Source organism: Plecotus auritus (assembly GCF_963455305.1).
Source record: "Plecotus auritus genome assembly, chromosome: 5".
Taxonomy (NCBI): Eukaryota; Metazoa; Chordata; class Mammalia; order Chiroptera; family Vespertilionidae; genus Plecotus; species Plecotus auritus.
This window is the reverse complement of record NC_137776.1, coordinates 75824839-75846741: the sequence shown is the minus strand read 5'-3', so window position 1 is coordinate 75846741 and position 21903 is coordinate 75824839. Positions and strand designations below refer to the sequence as shown.

General features: G+C 36.0%; 1 protein-coding gene across 2 annotated transcripts in view; it reads right to left on the bottom strand.

The window, feature by feature from the left end:
* LRP1B (LDL receptor related protein 1B) overlaps positions 1 to 21903 on the bottom strand; it is a 1782191-nt gene that overhangs the window by 647385 nt on the left and 1112903 nt on the right. For both annotated transcript variants that reach the window (XM_080670835.1, XM_080670834.1), the window contains exons 22-23: positions 14664 to 14864; positions 8462 to 8707 (exon numbers count right to left, since the gene is read on the bottom strand). In XM_080670835.1, the coding sequence (XP_080526961.1) occupies positions 8462 to 8707; positions 14664 to 14864 (447 nt within the window). The remainder of the gene's footprint in view (positions 1 to 8461; positions 8708 to 14663; positions 14865 to 21903) is intronic.

Below are 21903 nucleotides of genomic sequence, written 5' to 3'. Positions count from 1 at the left end.
TGGCTGCCTCCTGTACACCCCCTACTGGGGATCGAGCCTGCAACCCGGGTATGTGCCCTTTGACCAGAATTGAACCCTGGACCCTTCAGTCTGCAGGCTGACACTCTATCTACTGAGCCAAACCAGCTAGGGCATCCAATTAGTTTCTTATAAGTTACTAGTGGCCCAGTGCACAAAATCCGTGCAGTTGCGGCGGGGGAGGGGGGTGTCCCTCAGCCCAGCCTGCACCCTCTAGCAGTCCAGGAGCCCTCAGGGGATATCCAACTGATGGCTTAGGCCCAATCCCCATGGGTCCCAGGTGCCTGCCAGTGGCCGGAGGGAGAGGTTGCTGCCACCACTGCTGTGCTCGCCAGCCATGAGCCCGCCTTGTGGCAGAGCAGCGCGCCCCCGGCAGTGCACTGACCACTAGGGTGTAGCTCCTGCTTTGAGCGTCTGCCCCCTGGTGATCAGTGCACATCATAGCAACTGGTCATTCTGCCATGGGGCCAAAACTTGCTTTTCAACATCCCCTGAGGGGTCCCATATTGTGAGAGGGTGCAGGCCAGGCCATGAGACCCCACCAGTGCATGATTGGGGCTGGGGAGGGACGTGGGAGGTTGGCCAGCTGGGGAGGGACCCCAGGAGGGCTCCAGGGCATGTCTGGCCTGTCTTGCTCAGTCCTGATCGGCTGGACCCCAGCAGTAAGCTAACCTACCAGTAGAAGTATCTGCCCCCTGGTGGTCAGTGCATGTCATAGTGAGCAGTTGAGCCACCTTAGCATATCATTAGCATATTACACTTTGATTGGTTGAACGGATGACTGGACGACTAGACACTTAGCATATTAGGCTTTTATTATATAGGACTAGAGGCCCGATGCACGAAATTCATGCAAAAGTAGGTCTTCCTTCCCCTGTCTGCTGGCACCGGCTTCCCTCTGGCACCCGGGACCCAGGCTTTCCTGTGGCCGCCAGCAGGCACCCAGGACCTGGGCTTCCCTCGCAGCCCTGGCTTCGTCCGGAAGGACATCCAGTCTAATTAGCACATTATGCTTTTATTATTATAAATAAATTACCCATCACATTTTAGTTTTATTTTTTATTAAAATGTTTTAATGTTGACACTATTGCAGATGTCCCTCAGTCCCCCTTTTTTGCACATCTCTACCCACCTCCACCTCTCCCTCCCTAGGTCTTCACCACACTATTGTTGGTTTTTCAGTTGCTTAATGAATGATAGGTATTAGCAATACAGTATTATAATAATTAACTTGAAGAAATGATTCATAGAGGAGGGAATTTTGAATAGAGTATAGAATTCAAATTTCCAGGGGGAATGTAGACAATATTGTCATTCTGAAAGATCATAGATGACAATAAACAGAGCACACAAAAGAAACGGTAAAATAAAGTGATATCTGTGAAAGTACTTTATACAACCTTGCCCCCTATACATTACTATCATTACTAACGATGAAACAGTAATAATATGCCTGGAGTGGAAACTCAGAGTGGAAGATAATGAAACATTAGGTTGCAGGGATAAAATAAGCAGAAATAAAGAAGGCCTTAAATAGCAGGCTGAAGAATTTGTGTTTCTATCCATAAATAATAGAAAGTTACCTTAAAATCATGGATTTAGACTATGTTAAAGTGTCATTTTATTAAAATAAGTAAAGGAGTGGATGGCCAGATTACATCCCCCCACACAGCTTCATTCTCCTAATCTCACTTTATATTCTACTAGAGACCCAGTGTACAAATTCGTGCACCAGGGGGGTCCCTTGGCCTGGCCTGCAATATTGGGTTGAAACCAGATCTCTGACATCTCCCAAGGGGTCCCGGATTGTGAGAGAGTGCAGGTCAGGCTGAGGTACCCCACCGATGCACAATCGGGGCCAGGGAGGGATATAGGAGGTTGGCCAGCCAGGAAGGGACTCTGGGAGGGCTCCAGGGCATGTCCGGCCTATCTCACTCAGTCCCGATCAGCCGGACCCCAGCAGCAAGCTAACCTACCAGTTGGAGCGTCTGCCCCCTTGCGGTCAGTGGACATCATAGTGAGTGGCTGAGCAGCCTTAGTATATCATTAGCATATCACGCTTTGATTGGTTGAATGGATGACCAGACACTTAGCATAATAGGCTTTTATTATATAGGATTATTCACCAAGGTAACCATCTGCTTATTTTTTTTTTTCTTTCAAATTTTATTCTTGACCATATTACTGACAGCTTTCCTTTAATTCTCATTTTCCAGATTTGGATTTATCTCTCCCTCTTTAATAAAAGACTATATTCCTTTAAGTTTCAATATTCTTCTCCTCAATACCTGAAAAAATAAAATTATGACAGCAAATAGAGAAGACTGCCATCATTACAACACAGGAAAATCTGGGTTCTGCTGTGGTACTGATGCTACTCAATTGAAAGAGGGTTGAATCCAAGAGATACTGTGCAGAAAAAGATTAAAATATGGAGAAAGAGGGGAACAAAGAACTGGAGAAGTCAAAGATAAATTGAGGTTGTGATCCTAAAGACCAGAAGAAAATTGGAACCATTGAGATAACTATGGAATATTGAGGGCAAAAAGAAAGTGTACATTTTAGCCAACTAATTTGATGTGACTTGATTATATCTGGTGAAATGAATCGGATAGTAAGAAAGAGATAATAGCTATTGATGTAAAGTCCATAGTAATCAGATTTGAGGTGATAACAGAAGTCCTCAGAGTGAGAAGGAGTTCTCCAAGAGCCATCTGAGAATTAAGGTTTGGTCAGTGGACATAGTGTACCACTAGGTGGTCATTTTAAGAGAAAATAAAAAGGAATGCTATAATGTTCTATCCAATGATACTGGAAACATGCTGCAATATTGCAAGGGAGCTGCCTAGCAAAAAGCAAAGAAACAAATACTTTAGGAGAAAGTGTTTAATAATATATGTATTTGCGTTAAAGAGGGAAGATGTAAGGAACTGACAAAATTAAGTATTGGGATATCCAAGAAAAATAAGATTTATAGTTAAATAACATAAAAACAGTAATTATGAAAATCATTACATTTAACTAATAAATTGTTAGTTGTGAACTTAGAAAAAAATGAATTAAGTTCAGCAGTTCAGAAAAGAACAGATGTTATAGAATTTAGGAAGAAAAAAGTTACAGAAGAAAATATGAAAGAACAAAAGAGGAAAATTCAAAAGGAAAAATTAATGTGGTATTATGGTTCTAAATGAAGCATAAAGAGTTGTATTACTCTTTATTTCTGAATAACAAAGAGAATAAGCACAGGTGTTGCATTTAATAGGAAAAACACATTTTAAAAACCAGGACTCAACCTAAGAATTATGGAAATAAGAAAGAGAAGAGCAAGAAAGCAGAAATTTATCTATGAAGTTCTATAATTAATAGTCTATTCATTTTTATTGAACTATGAATTTGGGATAGGACTTTTTTAAAAAAAAATGAAGTAAATAAAATACAAAATAAATCTTTTTTATATAAAAATTAATTTCAATTCTTAATAAAACCTGTTATCTGTAATAATATAATTGCTGACAATGGTATTTTGTACACTATATGCTTCAGAAAGGGATAAATTACAAGCAGGCTAAATTCTTCATGTAAGAAAGCCTCATATTATCTTTAAAATGTAAAATATAAGCAGGCAAATTTTTTTGCTTTGCAGTACTGTTTTGTTTTTTTTTACAGATTGAAGGTTAATGGCTACTCAGTTAAGCAAGTCTATTGGCATCATTTTTCCAACAGCATTTGTTTACTTCATATCTCTGTGTCATATTTTGGTAATTCTTGCAATATTTCAAACTGTTTAATTATTATTATACTGGAGGCCCAGTGCATGAAAATTCATGCACTGGAGTGGGTTCCCTCAGCCCAGCCTGCCTCCTCTCACAGTCTGGGAGCCCTCAGGGGTAGTAGGTGACCTGGTGATCAGGGGAAGGCGACACCCCCATCACACCTCTGCTGCTGCCACTGTCAGCAGTGCAAGTCTCGGCTGGCCTTGGTTACCTGAGCCTCGGGTGGCCCTGGTGGCTTAGAACCTCCATCCAAGGCTTGCCTGCGCCTCGGGCCAACCCTGGGTGGCTGGGCCGCCACCATCCGAGGCTTGCCTGTGCCTCGGGCCAGCCCTGAGCAGCTTGGGGGCTGAGGGGACTGGGTGCCGCCATTTTGTGGCTGTGGGTGCTGCCATCTTTGTGAGGGTGTGAGGGTCAATTAGCATATTCCCTCTTTATTAGATAGGATTTGTTATGGTGATCTGTGATCTATGACCTTTCATGTTACTACTGTAATTGTCTTGGTGCACCATGAACTTGCACTCATATAAAACAGATAACTTAATGGATAAATTGTTGTGTGTATCCTGACTACTCCATTGACTGGCCATTCCCACCACCCTCCCTCTCCTAGGGCCAATGTACTCTCTGAGACACAACAATATTAAAATTAAGTCAATTATCAATCCTAAAATGGCCTGTAAGTGTTCAAGTGAAGAGTCAAATATTTCTCACTTACATCAAAAGCTAGAAATGATTGAGTTTAGCAACAGAGGCATGAAAAAGTCCAAAAGTCTGTGCACCAGTTAGCCACATTGTGAATGCAAAAGAAAAGTTCCTGAAGAAAATTAGAAGTGCTACTCAAGTGAACACACCAATGATAAGTAACAGCCTTAGTGCATATATATATATATATATATATATATATATATATATATATATATCCCATTTGGTGGTCTGGATGGAAGGTCAAACAGCCACAATACCCCTAAGCCAAAACCTTCAATTGAGGAAGCTGCAGAAGAAAAGTTTGAAGCTTGGTTGGTTTGTAAAGTTTAAAGAAAGAAGCTTTCTCCATAATCTAAAGTGCAAAGTTAAAGCAGCAAGTGCTGATATAGGGAATGCAGAAAGTTATCCAGAAGATCTAGCTAAGGTAATCAATGGAGGTGGCTACCTTAAACAACAGGTTTTCATTGTAGATGAAATAGCCTTATTTTGGAAGAATAAGATGCCATTTGAGACTTTCATAGCTAGAGAGGAGAAGTCAGTCCCTGGCTTCAAAGTTTCAAAGGATCAGCTGACTCTTTTGTTAAGGGCTAATGCAGCTGGTGACTTAAAGTTGAAGCCAATTCACATTTACCATTTCAAAAACCTAAGGCCCTTAAGAACAATGCTAATCTACTCAACCTGTGCTCTATAAATAAAACAACAAAGCCTGGATGACAGCAAATCTGTTTACACATGGTTTACTGAATATTTTAAGCCCACTGCTGAGACCTACTGCTCTGGAAAAATGATTCCTTATAAAATAGCACTGTTCCTTAAACATGCACCTGCTGACTAAGGAGCTCTGGTAGAGATGTACAATGAGATTAATGTTGTTTTCATGCTTGCTAACACAGCATCCATTCTGCAGCCCATGAATGAAAGAGTAATTTTGACTTTAAAGTCATATTATTTCAGAAATACATTTTGTAAGGCTATAACTGCCATTGACTATGAATCCTCTGATGGATCTAGGTAAAGTAAATTGAAAACCTTCTGGAAAGAAGTCACCAATCTAGATGCCATTAAGAACCTTAGTGATTCATGGAAAGAGGAGAAAATATCTGCATTGATTTGTGCTGGAAAAAGTTGATTCTAACCCTAATGGATGACTTTCAGGGGCTCAAGACTTTAGTGGAGGAAGTAACCAGCTGTGGTGGAAATATCGGGAGAACTAGAATGAGAAGTGGGGCCTGACGATGTGACCAAGTTGCTGCAATCACATGATAAACTTTCACAGATGAGGAGTTAATTCTTATGAATGAACCAAGAAAGTAGTTTCTTGAGATGAAATCTACTCTTTATGAAGACTAAAGTAAAGATTGTTGAAATTACAATACAGGGTTTAGAGTATTATATAAACTTAGTTGACAAAGCAGTGCCAGTGTGTAAAAGGACTGACTCCAATTTTGAAAGAGGTTCTACTGTAGGTAAAATGCTGTTAAACAGTGTCACATGCTACAGAGAAATTGTTTTGGACAGAAAGAGTCAGCAACCTTTATTGTCATCATACTTTAAAAAATTGCCACAGCCACCCAAACCTTCAGCAATCACCACCCTGACCAGTCAGTAGCCATCAACATCCAGGCAAAAAGATTATGACTCTTGAAGGTTCAGGTAATGGTTAGTATTCTTTAGCAATAAGGTATTTTTTAAGTCAATGTATGTACAGTATATTACTTTATACACATAATACTACACGCTTAATAAACTACAATAGAGTAAAAACATAATTTATATATACTAGAAACCAAAAACTTCACATGATTCGTTTATTGTGATACTTGCTTTATTGCAGTTGTTCGGGACCACATATATCCAATGTAAGCCTACATAATTTTGCTTTCCTCTTAAATTATAAACAAAGCCAGATGTGAAATATAACAATCTTAACAGTGAGAAACTCTATAGTACTCTCAGAGTTTCATTTTGAGCTGAGTGTACAAGGGGTCAAATCCATTAGAAAAATTATCTTTTCACTGGGCCACATATATTCAAATGTTAAATTACTCTAATATTGATGAGTGTGATTGATTTCACAGAGTACAAAACCACCATGTCAATCATTTTGTCATTTGTATCCAAAAAACAATGAATGATTCAATTCTCCTGTAAAATATGGTTATAAATATGTCTGAGATAAAAATTTGATATATTTCACCTACTCCAAACATTCATGTAAATTAGATAACTACTATCGTTATAACAAATTACCTTTTTTTTTCCAGTTCCTCATGATAATTATTTTGTCATATAAATATTTACTTATTTTAGGCCTCTAAAAACCCAAATTTTAATGGCCATAAGAAAATAACCACAAAATATTTGAAATAAAAGAACAAAATAATTTAATATTCTCTGAAAAATATAGTATTTTTATTGTATATTATTTTTCCAGAACGAAACTGGATATTATGTAAAATATAAGTGAAAACATCTATAATTTGATTTCTGACTTTTAGATGATTATTATTTCATTGGAGAGATCATAAATAAAGAAACATGATAGACAGAAATAGAAAAGATACAGTAGATAATAAAATTAGATAGCAAATTTAAAATGTGATTACATATTCATGGCAAAGGATAAATTAGTACACAGCAATAATATTTGGAAGAAGACTCCATTAAAGAAGAAAGATTTGAGCTAGTAGGTCTTACAGAGTATCAGGATTTTCAGAAATGAAGAGGGAAAAATACAATCTAAGTAGAAGAGGCAAAATTTAAAATGTTTATAATGTATAGATTCTCAGCAGTGTAACACTTATCAGAAAGTTTTAAAAAGTATAAAAATAATAAGAAAAAGTAAAAAAAAACCCGGTTCACATTGATACAGGAATCATACATTGAAATGCAATTGTGAACATTGAACAATAAACACTCTTGTAGTAATATATATGCTTTTTTATTAATGTATTCAATAACAAAATCGAGCAGTGGGTCTAATGACTCCTATTATTTAAGTAGTTATAGTTTTCAAAGCTTGAACATAAGTGACATTTTGAGATATAGAAACTTTAACATGATACAAATATGTCTATTACTTCTATTGGAGATACAGTAAGAATTGCTGATAGTAATTGGTCTGTGTCATACATTCACAATTGGAAGAAATGTTAACTTTCAGTGAGAGGGTAAAGAAAATAAAGGTGTGATATTTTCCCCAAAAAAGTTCATGGACCCCTTCAATTCTATTCATGGACCACTAAGTGTCCTGCAGATGCAGACTACAAATCTGGAAAGACAGTGGGACACCATCATTCATTAAGCACCTAATGGTCGTGGGGCACAGTTACACGTGTTTCATGCTATTCTTGTGACATGCTATAGAGGAGATATTGATATTTAAAAGATGAGAAAACCGAGGCTCAAGGAGTTTTATGTAACCTGTCTGGAGTCACATACATAATGAATGCCAACTGCAGGATTAGAATCCAAATGTCAAACTCCATAGCCTTCATATGCTTTTCCCACTGTGAAATATGACCTAGAGAATCAGCACAGTGTTTTGAATGGGAGTTATAAGATGAAAACAGCCAGAACAAGGAGTTGTTTACAGGAGTGCTAGGAATACATTTAGAAGTGTGGAAAAGGACCAAACTTTAGATTCTAAAAAGAATGTAAAGAGAAATAAAAGTAAGCTTTGGAACATAAAAAAGTTAAGTTCCTAGGGGGGTTGATGATAAAAACAGTATCTAAGGGAAAAATAATCTGATGAATTATAATTGTAAGGATTACTGTAACATTTCCTGTCCAGAAGATTCTACTTATGCCTTACCTAAAATTAAATGAACCATTTTGCTAATTTTCTGAAGGTGTCTTCAGATTTTTTTCTTAAGATCTATTCTTAAATATAGGAAGATACACAATACATATAAACAAAAAAGCACTTGCTATTGTTAAATATAGCAAAAACCACATCTACTTACCAACACTTGTGCAACTTTCACCGTCTACTTCCAGCTTCCACCCTTCATAACATGAGCACTTGACTGTGTGCTTGTGCTGCTCACACACTTGACTGCACTTTAGGTGATTGCTACAATAATCCACAATCTCGCACGTTTTATTGTCTTTGTGGAGTTGAAGTCCTTCAGGGCAGGAGCAGACAATTCCTCTTCCAGGAACAACAGAACAGTGGTTGCTACAGCCTCCGTTGTTCAGAGAACATTCGTCTATAAAAGGAGAAGATTTTAGGGCATTATCCATTGTTTTGATCAATTAAATACTAATCATTGAACTCAATTCCCTAAGGCTGAACTTAGAATATAATAAATAGAAGACAGCCTTTTCAGATTTCTTTTTCAGGAGTTGGGCTAGGAATGATGAAATAATTCATCCAATAACCAAATGGAATTCTGTATGATAGGAATTGAGAATGAAAGATTTTCATTTCTGTAAAACTTTGGAGTACACTTGGTTGTACCCACAGATGTAAATGGGTTCAATATTTCTATTATTAGTAGAGTAATTGTGGTGAGCCTTTTATCAGTTACACAAAATCAGTTGTTGAGGTCTTCCAAAAGGGATGCATATACATACATTGATGATCTGAACATTTGACTTATCTTAATGTTTATAAGTAAACAGGCATAATATCCATATATCTTTTCCTTCATTTTTGTCTGATTTATAATGATAATGCAAATGAAGAATGGATTGGTTTCCCCTTTACAGGCTGCAGCCATTTATTTTTAATTTAGGTAAATTTTATTTTATATATATATATATATATATATATATATATATATATATATATATATATTTGCCGTTATGATCTTGGCTGAAATAATGAGCAACTAGTATTGACTGCATGAATAATATAACTGGTTTATAAAGAAAGAGACTATTCTTTTACAGCATTTGTAATATCTAATTATATTAGATATATTAATGTATCATTCTACTCCATCATAAAATTGCAGGCTCCCTGAGGGTATACAATATATGTGCTCTGTTTACCAGTGCATATGAAATAGTGAGCACAGTCCCTAGCATGAAGTAAGCAGTTAAAAATATTTGTTGAATTAAACAAATTAAAATTGTCCAAAGGCACACACAGAACTGCCTTAAAAAGAGAAACTACTTGTCCAATTGGGAAAATTACAAGTTGGAATACTTATCCCTTGGAAAAAAAAGCAGCTAATTATTTTGCAAGCACATTAATTTTAAAAATATATTTCACATTACTATCTTACCTAATAATAGACAAACATGTAAATTGACAGTACTTCTGCTATGCCATCAGCCAATCAGGAGTGATATGCAAATCAACCCAACAAAAATGGCGGCTAATTTGCATACACAGGCACCAAGTGACTGGGTGGGCGGGAGGCTTGTGTCGTCGCCATAGCAACGATGCAGGCGTTCTGCCCCATCCCTGGTCTCTCAGGGCCTCTGGGCAGCATGGGAAGTGGGGGCTGGTGCGGAAAGAGGAGGCTCCGGAGCAGAAAGAGGCGGCTCTGGGGCCTGAGCGGAAAGGGGCTGGGCCGGAGTGGAAAGGTGGTGCCGGCTGCCAGGGAAAGGAAAGCCCATTCTAGCATGAATCTTCATGCATCGGGCTTCTAGTTCACTATTAAATAAATAGTAACAAGGACAACAAAAACTTTTTTTTTTTTTGCTTTAAAATATATTTGAGTACTTTTCAAAGGCTGTTTAATTAGAAGTTGTATTTTGAGACAAGCTAAAATAGAATGTTGTTTAATAACTGGCAAGTTGCAGTTATATATACTTACATACCTCAAATATTTCCTGTTATCCATGGAAATTTATCCAGTTTAAAATTAGGCTGAAATGTAAGTTTTTTTAAAAAATATTTTCCACACTTGTTAAACTTCCATATGGGCCAACTTTTCTTTATATCAATTGTTACCATATAAGAAGTGACAGTAGTAAGAAAAGAAAATAATATTAACTATTTTCTTTAAGAATGCAATTCAAGTTTGGCATTATTTTAGGGGAAAAAACAATTCATTTATTGGTTCCTCCAAATGTGTTTGTTCACCCATAATCATAATAATTTCAAAACAGCAGTCATTTCAAAGTATTTGCCCCCTTTTAGTTCAACTGAAATTCTTTTTTTTTAATTCCTTATTGTTTAAAGTATTACATGAGTCTCCTTTTTTCCCCATTGACCTCACCCCATCACCCCTTCCCCCAAGCACAAGACCTCACCGCCCCCTACTATCTGACATTCTTTTTCAATAGAATTACTTCAAAGAAATGTCACTGTACCCAGCAGGTGGGAAAAAAGTTACAGCCCTGCTGGCATAGCTCAATGGTTGAGCATAGAGGTCATGGTTCAATTCCAGGTCAGGGCACATGCCTGAGCCATGGGCTCAATCCCCTGTGTGGGGCATGCAGGAGGCAGCCAATCAATGATTCCTTCTCATCAATGATGTTTCTATCTCTCTCTCCCTGTCCCTTATTCTCTGAAATCAATAAAAATATATTTGTTGAAAAAGTTACAATGCTTTCAGCTTATTTCAAATATGACTGTTTTCTTAGTCCTGAAGTGTCTCTTCCTGACACTATCTGAGGAATTAAGTCACAGATTTAGGATAAACAAAAAAATATAACTGAAAAAGCACAGTCATAAAACTAAATATGGAAATTTAATGCTACTATTTGTATGGCTAGTCCCTTGTCCATTCTTCCTTAACCCCATTCCTGTCATTAAAAAAAAAAAAAAAAAATTATTATCTGACAAAGACTTATTCACCAAACTCTAGTCAGGTTCCTCTGAGCTCTCTTGTCAACTGGTCCCCAACCCTGGCCTATAAAAATTGCGAACTCTAGGCACAAATAATTTCATTCTCCACTCCTGCCTGCCCTGTTCCACCCAATAAGAGATTCAACAAATACTGGAAAAGTTTCTAACAGCTCAAGGCGGCATTCCTAGAATGACTCTGCCCCTCGCCCCCCAACCCCCGCCCCCCCTTCTTAAAGTGCCTGCCTGAGAAAGCTCACCCCTGCCAGGAGAATTTACTCTTTGTTCCAGCCAAAACCTGGTGATAAGCAGAGGTCCCTGAACCTCCTCCTAGAATGGTTGTTTTAGAAAGCTTGCAATTACAAATACTGCTTTCTCTACACCTTTTTTATTTTTTTTTAGATGTAAATCTTCTACCACTCAAAACAGTCTTCTCAAAGATTTGAGAGTAGTCTCTGTCAAATGCAAACATGCAAAGAGATAACCATCTCACTCTTGCTCCCAACCTTGCTCTAAGGTGCTCCCCAGTCATAAAGACTTAAGAAGTTTGGCTTAACCAGTTTGGCTCAGTGGATAGAGCGTTGGCCTGCGGACTGAAGGGTCCCAGGTTCAAATCCGATCACAGGCATGTACCTTGGTTGCAGGCACATCCCCAGTACGGGGTGTGCAGGAGGCAGCAGATTGATGTTTCTAACTCTCTATCCCTCTCCCTTCCTCTCTGTAAAAAATCAATAAAATATATTTTTTTTAAAAAAAGAGACTTGAGAAGCTTGTTTCTTCTCTGGAATTAGTACCTTCTCTAGTAATTTTACAACCAGCTTCATTGTAGCCTCTCTACTCTCTGTAATTCTTTGAAATGTTTGAGTGAGGCTCCTCCTCTGATGAAAAAAAATGGCTAGACAAGTAAAAGTGATTTTCAATCTTGAAGTAAACAAATGAATTCAGAAAAAGCAGGGTGGTAGAGATCACCAATGAACTTGCATGCATATAAGCATAACCAATGGACACAGAAAATAGGGGGGTTAAGGCCTAGGCTCTGGGGTAGAGGCAACCTGTGAGAGATCAATGGGGGGAAAGGGAGGCATGTAATACTTTCAACAATAAAAATTAAAAAAAAAATGTTTTCCCAATTCAGATTTCAGCAGATAGGAACATAAAGTTGTTTTCATATCATTTCCTTCATTTTTCTTAATACTGTACTTTCTTTTTCTCCTCTTACTTCATTTAATTCAAGGGTTAAAAAAAAGGTGAAAAAGCTCTAATTTCTTTCAACATTCATAGTGCCTCAGGTATTATTACCATGATTTCATGATAGAGATCCTCATCTCCATTTTTGTTTTGAGGAAACTGACATTTCAAAAAATTAAGCCACCTGTCTAGTTTACTTAATTGAAATATAACAGAAAAAGCACATAACTTAAACTTTTCAAAGTCTAAACTTTTTCTAAAGTTACACACTTTTAATTTTAAGAGTACTGATAGTTTCCTTCATTCAGAATCGCTCTTATAACCTTCCTGAGCAAGCCTTAGATACTGTCATCCAAGAGATATTCCTATCTACCAAACTGCTCCATCAGGGAGAAGAATCTAGGAGAGCCATAGGAGTGAATAGAGATAAACTTATCTGTCACCTTTGATTAGTATTTTTTATTGTTTTCTAATTTAGGTTTTCTGGGAGGTATTTTGGTTTGAATCTTCTTGTTTAAATTTTAGCATCACTGATTGAGATAGTTGCATTGAGTACTTCAAGATTATTTTATAGAATCACAAACTCTTTTGAAGAAATATATTTTACTACATAAATTAAAAAAGAACAACAGTATTCTTTTGTAATACTTATTGTGCTATTAATGCTCACTTCAGATCAAAATATGATAACTTCAGGCTTAAATGCAGTTGTCTTTTCTACATTCAATTGTGCAGCTTCATACTTTTCTCACAGCCTCATATTCTTCCTACCATTCCATAAACTCTTCTTCATTATTCTATTAATTTCACCATTAGTATTATCTAAAAATATATATTTAGAGACATCCTTGCTAAATATCTGATCTCCCCACAAAGAAGAAAATATAGTTTTCTTTGGTATGCTAGTTGGTATAAGGAGATAGCTAGTCAAAAATTATTTTATGTGTTTATTTATATTTATCTTTATTGTTGAAAGTATTACAGATGTCCCCCATTTTTTAGCCCTTTGACTCCCTTCATCTCCCCCACCCCCCCCCACACACACACCACAAGCCTTCATTGCACTATTGTTAGAAAGTATTTGGAGAAAAGGGAACCCTCATGCACTGCTGGTAGGAATGCAAAATGGACCAGCTCCTATGGAAAACAGTGTTGAGTTTCCTCAGAAAATTAAATATGGAACTGCCATTTAACTCAGTGATCCCACTTCTAGGAATCTACCCTAAGAATGGTGAAACACCAATTAGAAAGAATGTATGCACCCATATGTTCATAGCAGCACTATTTATAATAGCTAAGATCTAGAAACAGCCCAAGTGCCCATCAGTAGATGAATGAATAAAAAAGCTGTGTACATTTACACCACAGAATACTATGCAGCAGTGAAAAAGAAGGATCTCTTACCCTTTAAGACAGCATGGAGGGACCTGGAGATTGTTATGCTAAGTCAAGTAAGCCAACCAGAGAAAGACAAGTATCACATGATCTCACTTGTATGTGAAATCTAATGAACAAAATAAACAGCAAACAAAGTAGATCCAGAGTCATGGAAGCATGGAACAGACTGATGAAACTCAGAGGGAAGGGGGAGGGGTGTGGGAAAAGATTAACCAAATAGCTTATATGAATATATGCATAACTCAAAAGTTAAGCTCAAAAGCTGTCAGGTAGAAATCATCATTTTAGCTAATTAAAGCACACTAAAGAAAGTTATTGTATGAGGACTAAAAGCTAATGAAAAACACACAGATATACATACATCAGTAATATTCAGTTGGTCTTATAATCCAGACCCTTCCTTTCTTCTTTCTAAATGTTTCTATTTTCATGACTAGAAGGCATGACAAAATCCATTGGGTGGCAGTAAACTCCATTCCATTGATCACTAATAACAAGATTCTCCTATTCTGAGTGACTAGCTGACAGAAAATAATCAGTTCCATTGTGGCAGCAGCATTGACCATGCAGAGATCTAAATGATGAGCACAGCCATACAACTGTTAAGTGAGTTGCATATAGGCTACACTCTTATGCTTTATTTTCAGAAATTTCTAATCATATTTTTAAAATTGTTATAGACTTAACGTGGTTGTAAAAAAGGTATATAGGGTTTAGTGCTAGATGTTTTACTTAAATTGAATTAATGGAAACAGTGACTGTCACTATAGTCAGTATCAGCCACTGAACTAAAAGGCTCTAGTGTTCAGAAAGAAGCAAGTTAAGAAGTTTAATACCACAGAGATCGCCTTCATCAGACCCGTCCAGACAATCCCTCCTCCCATTGCAGAGCTTCTCTGGCTGCAAGCAGACTGAAGTGTCGTTAGCACAAGGGGACTTGGGTGGTCCACACAAGAAACTGTCACAGTCATCTTCATCGGACTGATCTTCACAGTCAATATCTCCATCACATACCCATGCTTTGTTGATGCATCTCCCTTAAGAAAATAGAAAGAGCACGCATTTGATGTTTTGTAATTAAATCACTGTAATAATGAGTGGTCATCACTATCTTCAGTCAGAGCCAGAACTACTTGCCATTAGCAACAAACCTATTAGCTGATAGCTTCACAGTTTATTTTCATGACATTTCAATGGTTCTTGTCCTGGTTCTTAAAGTGGCTCTTAGTGTTAAATCCTTGATATTTTATTTACTTTCAAGTTATTGGTCTACCCTATTTAAATAATCCTGTGATGAATTGAAAGTTTAATTACAGTCTTTAAAGGTATATTTGTATATAAGTGCTTCTACAAACTTTAAACTTAGGTAAATGCTATCAGTGTCTTGGAATTCTCAATTTAAGTAAATATTTTTGGAGGAGAAATGTCCTTCTATTGACATTTATAACCTCAACATCTAAACTCCTCACACCCAGACTTATGTACATGCCCTTTCATAAAAGAATATAAAGTGTTATTAAATATATTCATAGTTAAGGTATAATACAGACCAGATTTATGGAAATGGGTATTTATTAACTTTGAGGGGAAAAAAAGTGATTACTATTTTGCCAGCATGTTTCAAAGTAACAATGTGAAGTGCATAGAAAACAATGGTCATTGTCTAGGTAACTCTTTATCAGTGCAAATTATTCCTCATTTCCATATTGTTTGCATTTTTCTTCTAAGTTATCATTTTTCTGGATTATCCACAGTTAAGGTGTTATGTGAATAAAATAATGTACCATAAGATAAATACTAGTTAATGACTAAATACATATCAATATCTCATAAAATGACTGGGGTAAACAAAAGAAAATGAAATATATTAGAATGTATATGTCCAAGAGTCATCCTCTATAAATGTCTTCTTCAATTTTACAGGCTGCTAAATTTTAAGAAAAATACTGATGAAAAGATGTTCCATTTATAGTAATATATTAATAATGTTTCATACTATTTTAAGTCAAATAAGAACAAAACACAAATGATCAGTCCCATAATTAATATAAATTAATTTGATAATATTCAACATTATAATCTAAATATTCTTAAAATGGATTCTTCACAAATAACAAATATGATATAAATGGAGAAACAACATACGCTCTTGCATCCACATTATAAATAAAACAAATAATATTATTATTTTATATCATTCTGGAAATATGATCTAATGGAGCAATTAGGAAATACAAAAAAAATGAGGTATAAATTAGAAAAGAGTATCACTACCTGGGGTTAATTTAATCATGTAATTAAAATCAATAAAAGTTAAATAAGGACTATAAGAAACTAAGAATTCCAAAAATAGGTAGGTAGTTTCAAAATTTATACAAAAATTAATAAATTTCATATATACAAAACATAGTAAAAGAAACAAACAATTAAAAAAACCTGCTCTAAAACAAAGTATAACTACCCAAAATACGTAGAATTTGCATAAAGAAAATTTAAACACCTACAAAAAAAACAAAACAAAAGAAGCACTGCATAAAGATATAGTTTGGTCTTAAAGAAGAAGATTTATCTCTGTAAAAATATTATTTTCCCAAAGTTAATATGATTCCAAACACAATAGTAACAATACTATTACAATCCTATCAGCTTATCATAAAATTAAGAAAATGAAACTGAAAATTTCTTTTAGTCAAAAAAATTCAAAAGATTAATGAATAGAAACTGGATATGGGAAATATTTAGCAGTATTTTGAAGAAGCAGTAGTTAAAATATTTCATAACAGAGTATCAATAAACATATCAATAAACAGCATAGAGACACAAAAATCATCATCTACACTAATAAAAGGGTAATATGCTAATTAGACCAGACATCTTCCGGACATCCATCTGGACGTTCTTCCGGACAAAGCCACAGTGGTGGGGGCCGAGGCAGAGGTGGTTAGGAGTAACCAGGCCAGCAGGGGAGGGCAGTTAGTGGTGACCAGGCTGGCAGGGGAGGGCAGTTAGGGGCAACCAGGATGGCAGGGGAGGGCAGTTGGGGGTGACCAAGCAGGCAAGCAGAGTGGTTAGGGGCTATCAGGAAGGCAGGCAGGTGAGTGATTAGGAGCCAGTGGTCCTGGATTACAAGGGGGATGTCCGACTGCCAGTTTAGGCCCGATCCCGACCGGCAGTCGGACATCCCCCGAGGGTGGAGAGGATGCAGGCTGGGCTGAGGGATACCCCCATGCATGAATTTTGTGCTATGGGCCTCTAGTCCTATATAATAAAAGCCTAATATGCTAAGTGTCCAGTTGTCCAGTCAGTTGTTCAACCAATCAAAGTCTAAAATGCTAATGATATGCTAAGGCTGCTCAACTGCTCACTATGACATGCACTGACCACCAGGATGCAGAGGCTCCAACTGGTAGGTTAGCTTGCTGCTGGGGTCTAGCCGTTCAGGACTGAGCAAGATGGGCCAGACAAGCTCTGGAGCCCTCCTGCGGTCCCTCCCTGGCTAGCCTACCTCCCGCATCTCTCCCTGATGGTGCACCATTGGGGTCCCTCAGCCTGGCCTGCACCCTCTCGCAATCCTGGACCTTTTCAGGGATGTTGGAGAGCCAGTTTCAGCCCGATCCTGCAGGCTGGGCTGAGGAACCATGCTGATGCATGAATTTGTGCACCAGGCCTCTACTTTATGTATATGGTTTTAAGATATAAAATTACAATTCAAAATAATAGGAAAATTAATTACAAAGCTAATGACATTAGAATCATGGATTAGCCATCTGGTGGAAAAAAAAAGTAGAGCTGAGTCTTCACTTGATTCTTATACCAATATAAATTCAAGATAGATTAAAGAGGCATTTTAAATTAACAATGATAAACACAAAAATATTCTAGAATAAAATAGACACTAAAACTATAACTTAATATGGTCATTACACAATCCCAGAAAACATAAAAGACAAATGATAAACTTGATTTTATTAATATTTTTTATTCCACATTGCAACAATAAAATCCATATATAGATAATCTGAATATCAGAAAAAAATACTATATTTAAGAAAAGGGCATATTCTTAAAATAAATTGGCTCTTATAAATCAATAAGATAATGATCAATAACTCAATACAAGTACAAGAGTCACAGTAAATAATGGCTTACATATACAAGATTTTCAAAATATCTTTCAATTAAAAAATAAAACAGCAATTTGATACCATTTTTTCTCTTTCAGATTGATTAAGACCCAAAAGTTAAACAAAAAAACCCCACACACACAGATTTGAGAATGGTTTAAATAATAGCCAAATTTTAAGGGGACTGAAAATTGGGTAATCTCTCTGTAGACATTATTATGAAATCTAGCAAAGAAAAATGCATCAACTCTCAACCACAGTAATTATATTTTTTATTTTTAAATTAATATATTTGCCCAAATTCATAAAGATGCATATATAAGGATGTGTTGCTGCTTTGTATATATTAGTAAAAGAATAGTAACAACTTAAATTATAATTTTCAAGAGTGGTAACATCAATTACAATGCATCCACATATTGAAATTATATGCTTGAGTGAAAAAGAATGAGATGATTCTGTATAAATTAATATAAAATAATCTCTAAAAATTCTAAATAAGAAAAACCATAAAATTGAATGTATGGTAGGCTTTCTTATATGTTAAAAGAGATTTGTCTGTTTACCAGTATTCATGACTACATTTTCATTCAGATAGCATTATAAATACATGGCTAAGCTCCTTGATATATAAATTCTTTCTGGAGGGCTTTACAGAAAATAGTTAAAAATTAACCCTCTAGTTAGGAAGACCTGAGGTACTGGAAACCTGGAGTAGGAGGCAGAAAGATTTTTCATTGAATCCTTTTGTGCTATTTTATTTTCCTTCTCCCATATTTCAACATAAGTTAGCCCCAAAAATACTCGCTCATTTTAAAACGACAAAGATAAAATATATTCACAAGTGCAATAAAATCTGATAGTTTCTATAGATACATTATAAAAATTCAATATTGAGGTTACTCTGTGCCTTTCACTTTTCTAGGGACTTTAGGAAATATAAGAGTCATAACATCAAGTCCCTGTCATCTAGGACTTTAAAATATAGTTAGCAAGAGAAGACCAATGCTTAATATATAACTATAGTCTAAAATATGACATCATGTACTTAAGTATTAACATTGTAAGGAGTCATTTGCAAGTATAACAGAGTGAAGGGGGAGTTCAAGAATAATATAGTAATTTTTATTCTTAGTTTGGTAACTCAAGAAACAACTTCCATTTTTCCCCCAGACATCAGTTATCCATCATGACATATTAACCACTGACTTCAGAGTGGTCTTAGAATTGTTTCAATAAACTCACCCATAAATCAATATCAATCTTTTAAGGTCAGAATAGCAATAAAACCTATTTTCCATCCTTAACCTGAATGCTGAGTGAAAAAGGGTTTATTCAAATGACTAATAACTTTAACATAGGTTGTATTACCAGATATATGAATACATATGAATATACAGTTTAGATAAAATACATGTTTAAACAGCTCCTGTGTCCCAATGATTTTTCAAGGTTTGTTTGAAATGTCACTGCTTCTCTAATTTCTTTTTTGTTAGATTTTAATTTTTATAAAAATATAGATATGAGGGTGCACCAGGTATATATAATGTTTAATTACATTTCTAATTCATGACCATAAATTGGGTAAAACCCCCAAAGCAAATGACCTTAGTAAATATGCTTAAATAATGTTGACTTTTACTTGATTATATCAAAACAAATCCTTACATAGTCAAGTCTTTGGCCTTAACACCTTGAAAAAATAATTATTATAGATTTCCTTGTTTTAGGTCCCTCATTTATAAATAAGAAACTTGAGACTTATGTCAAAGTATTATTATTAAAACAAAATAAAGATTAGTAATATTAAAATGTGTTATAGAAATCGTAAATATCCAATATTTAAAAACCAATATTAAAAATATATTTTAAATGTGCACAAATAAGTTCAAATAGCCAAGTAGTTCACTTTGTCTTTACTAATTCTTCTTTATAAAAACATTACATGCTGAAAATAATACTAGGTATTTATATCAAGTAGAGTTCTATATAATCTATATTAATAAAAGGGTATTATGCAAATTGGTCAGGACACCCTCACAGTAACAACCGAACAGCAGGCTGCGTGGGGCAACAAAGCCAGCAGGGGGTTTAGTGAGGGATGACCAAACAACAGAACAGCAGGCTGCGTGGGGCAACCAGGCCAGCGGCGGGGGGCAGTGAGGGGCAACCAGGCTGGCAGGGGGGGCAGTTGGGGGCGACCAGGCTGGCAGAGGGGGGCAGTTGGGGGCAACCAGGGTGGCAGAGAGAGGCGGTTAGGGGTGATCAGGCTGGCAGGAAGGTGAGCAGTTACGAGCCAGCAGTCCCAGATTGTGAAAGGGATGTCCGACTGCCGGTTTAGACCCGATCCCCAGGATTGGGCCTAAACAGGCAGTCGGACATCCCCCGAGGGGTCCCATATTGGAGAGGGTGCAGGCTGAGCTGAGGGGATCCCCCGACCCCTGTGCACGAATTTCATGCACCGGGCCTCTATTAGTTTCTGATTTATTTATAATGAGGTTTTCAACCTGACAACTATATGTATAAAACTCTTATGAGAACTGTAGTGTTGCCATTTGAGAAAGAGAATAATAGCCAAGTAACAACAGCATAAACAACAAACAGAAGTAACAAAAATAAGCATGTTGGTTTCATGATAGCTAGTACAATTGCATGTACACACACACACACACACACACACACACACACACACACACACACAAAAGACATTATCAGGACTATTTTGATTTGTGTCTCCTTAAAATATACAGTTTAGTTAAAAAGCCACCACCACAACAACTACAGGAAAACTGAGTTTCTAGGCATCCTTAGAAAATGTGCTGCTTTCCCAAAATACATTTATATGATCTCTTCAATAGTTTCTCTTTTCTCTATAAAAACTGTGTGGCTACTAAAAATAATAGAGCTATCATTTGTAAATTGCTTGACTTGCTTTATCTTAAAAGACAACACAGGGTATAACAGGGTATAACTTCTCTTCTGGGATATGACTAGCAGTTAATATTAAAAATATGGGTATAAAGAGAAATAAATCTTTGAGAAAATTCTAATGAATTTGCTCAATAATATATTTATAATGTCTTTTAAAATACTGGCCTTTAAATTGCAAGCTTTTAATTTTTACATTACTAACCTTTAATGCCACATACATATTTCTTTAATAATGTTTGGCTTCAATTTAATTCAGTAAATATTTATTGAATATGATGTGCTTGCCTAGTTGCCAAAGAATGTGGAAAGAAATAAAAAATTCTTAACCCTATGGAGCAATTAGTCTAGTAGTGACAAACATTGTAATACTGAGCATATAAAAATAATACAAGTAATATAATTATCACAGCGTGCTATGGAATTTCACAGAGGTAGAAAGTATGTGTGTTGGAAGGTTGACATAAAATTTACCAAGATATTATTTGGAAAGGGGTTTTAAGAGGTGGCTATAAATATCACATATGAGCATGAGAAATAAAAGCATTATATATGGAAAGCTGTCTTCTGTGTGCTGTTTTAACATTCAAATCTATATCCTCTTGGGGTTCATAAGTAAAGCAAAAAAAGAGAGAAAAAGGACAGTTTAATAGCATGATAATTAATCCTGTTACTCAATGGAAATGTGTCAGGGCATTGATGGTGGAAGTAAATCAACTCTTCCTTAATTTGTTGCTCTTCCATTTCTAAGTGGATCCACTATAAACTTATATTTTGTATATGTATGCTTTATCTTATGCTAAACATTATTTTCTTAATAATGTAGTTTTAAGTACAAATTTTCATGAGGACCATATACAAAGAAGCATGTATACTGAGTTTTATGGATGATTTTCTATAGTAAATTTGAACATAGGCAGTTTTAGCTTTATGTGCTGAATATAACCCATACATAAAATGTAACCCCTATGTAAATGTATAAAGATGGGAAAGAGCCATAGTTGTTCCAGAAGCAATAATAAGG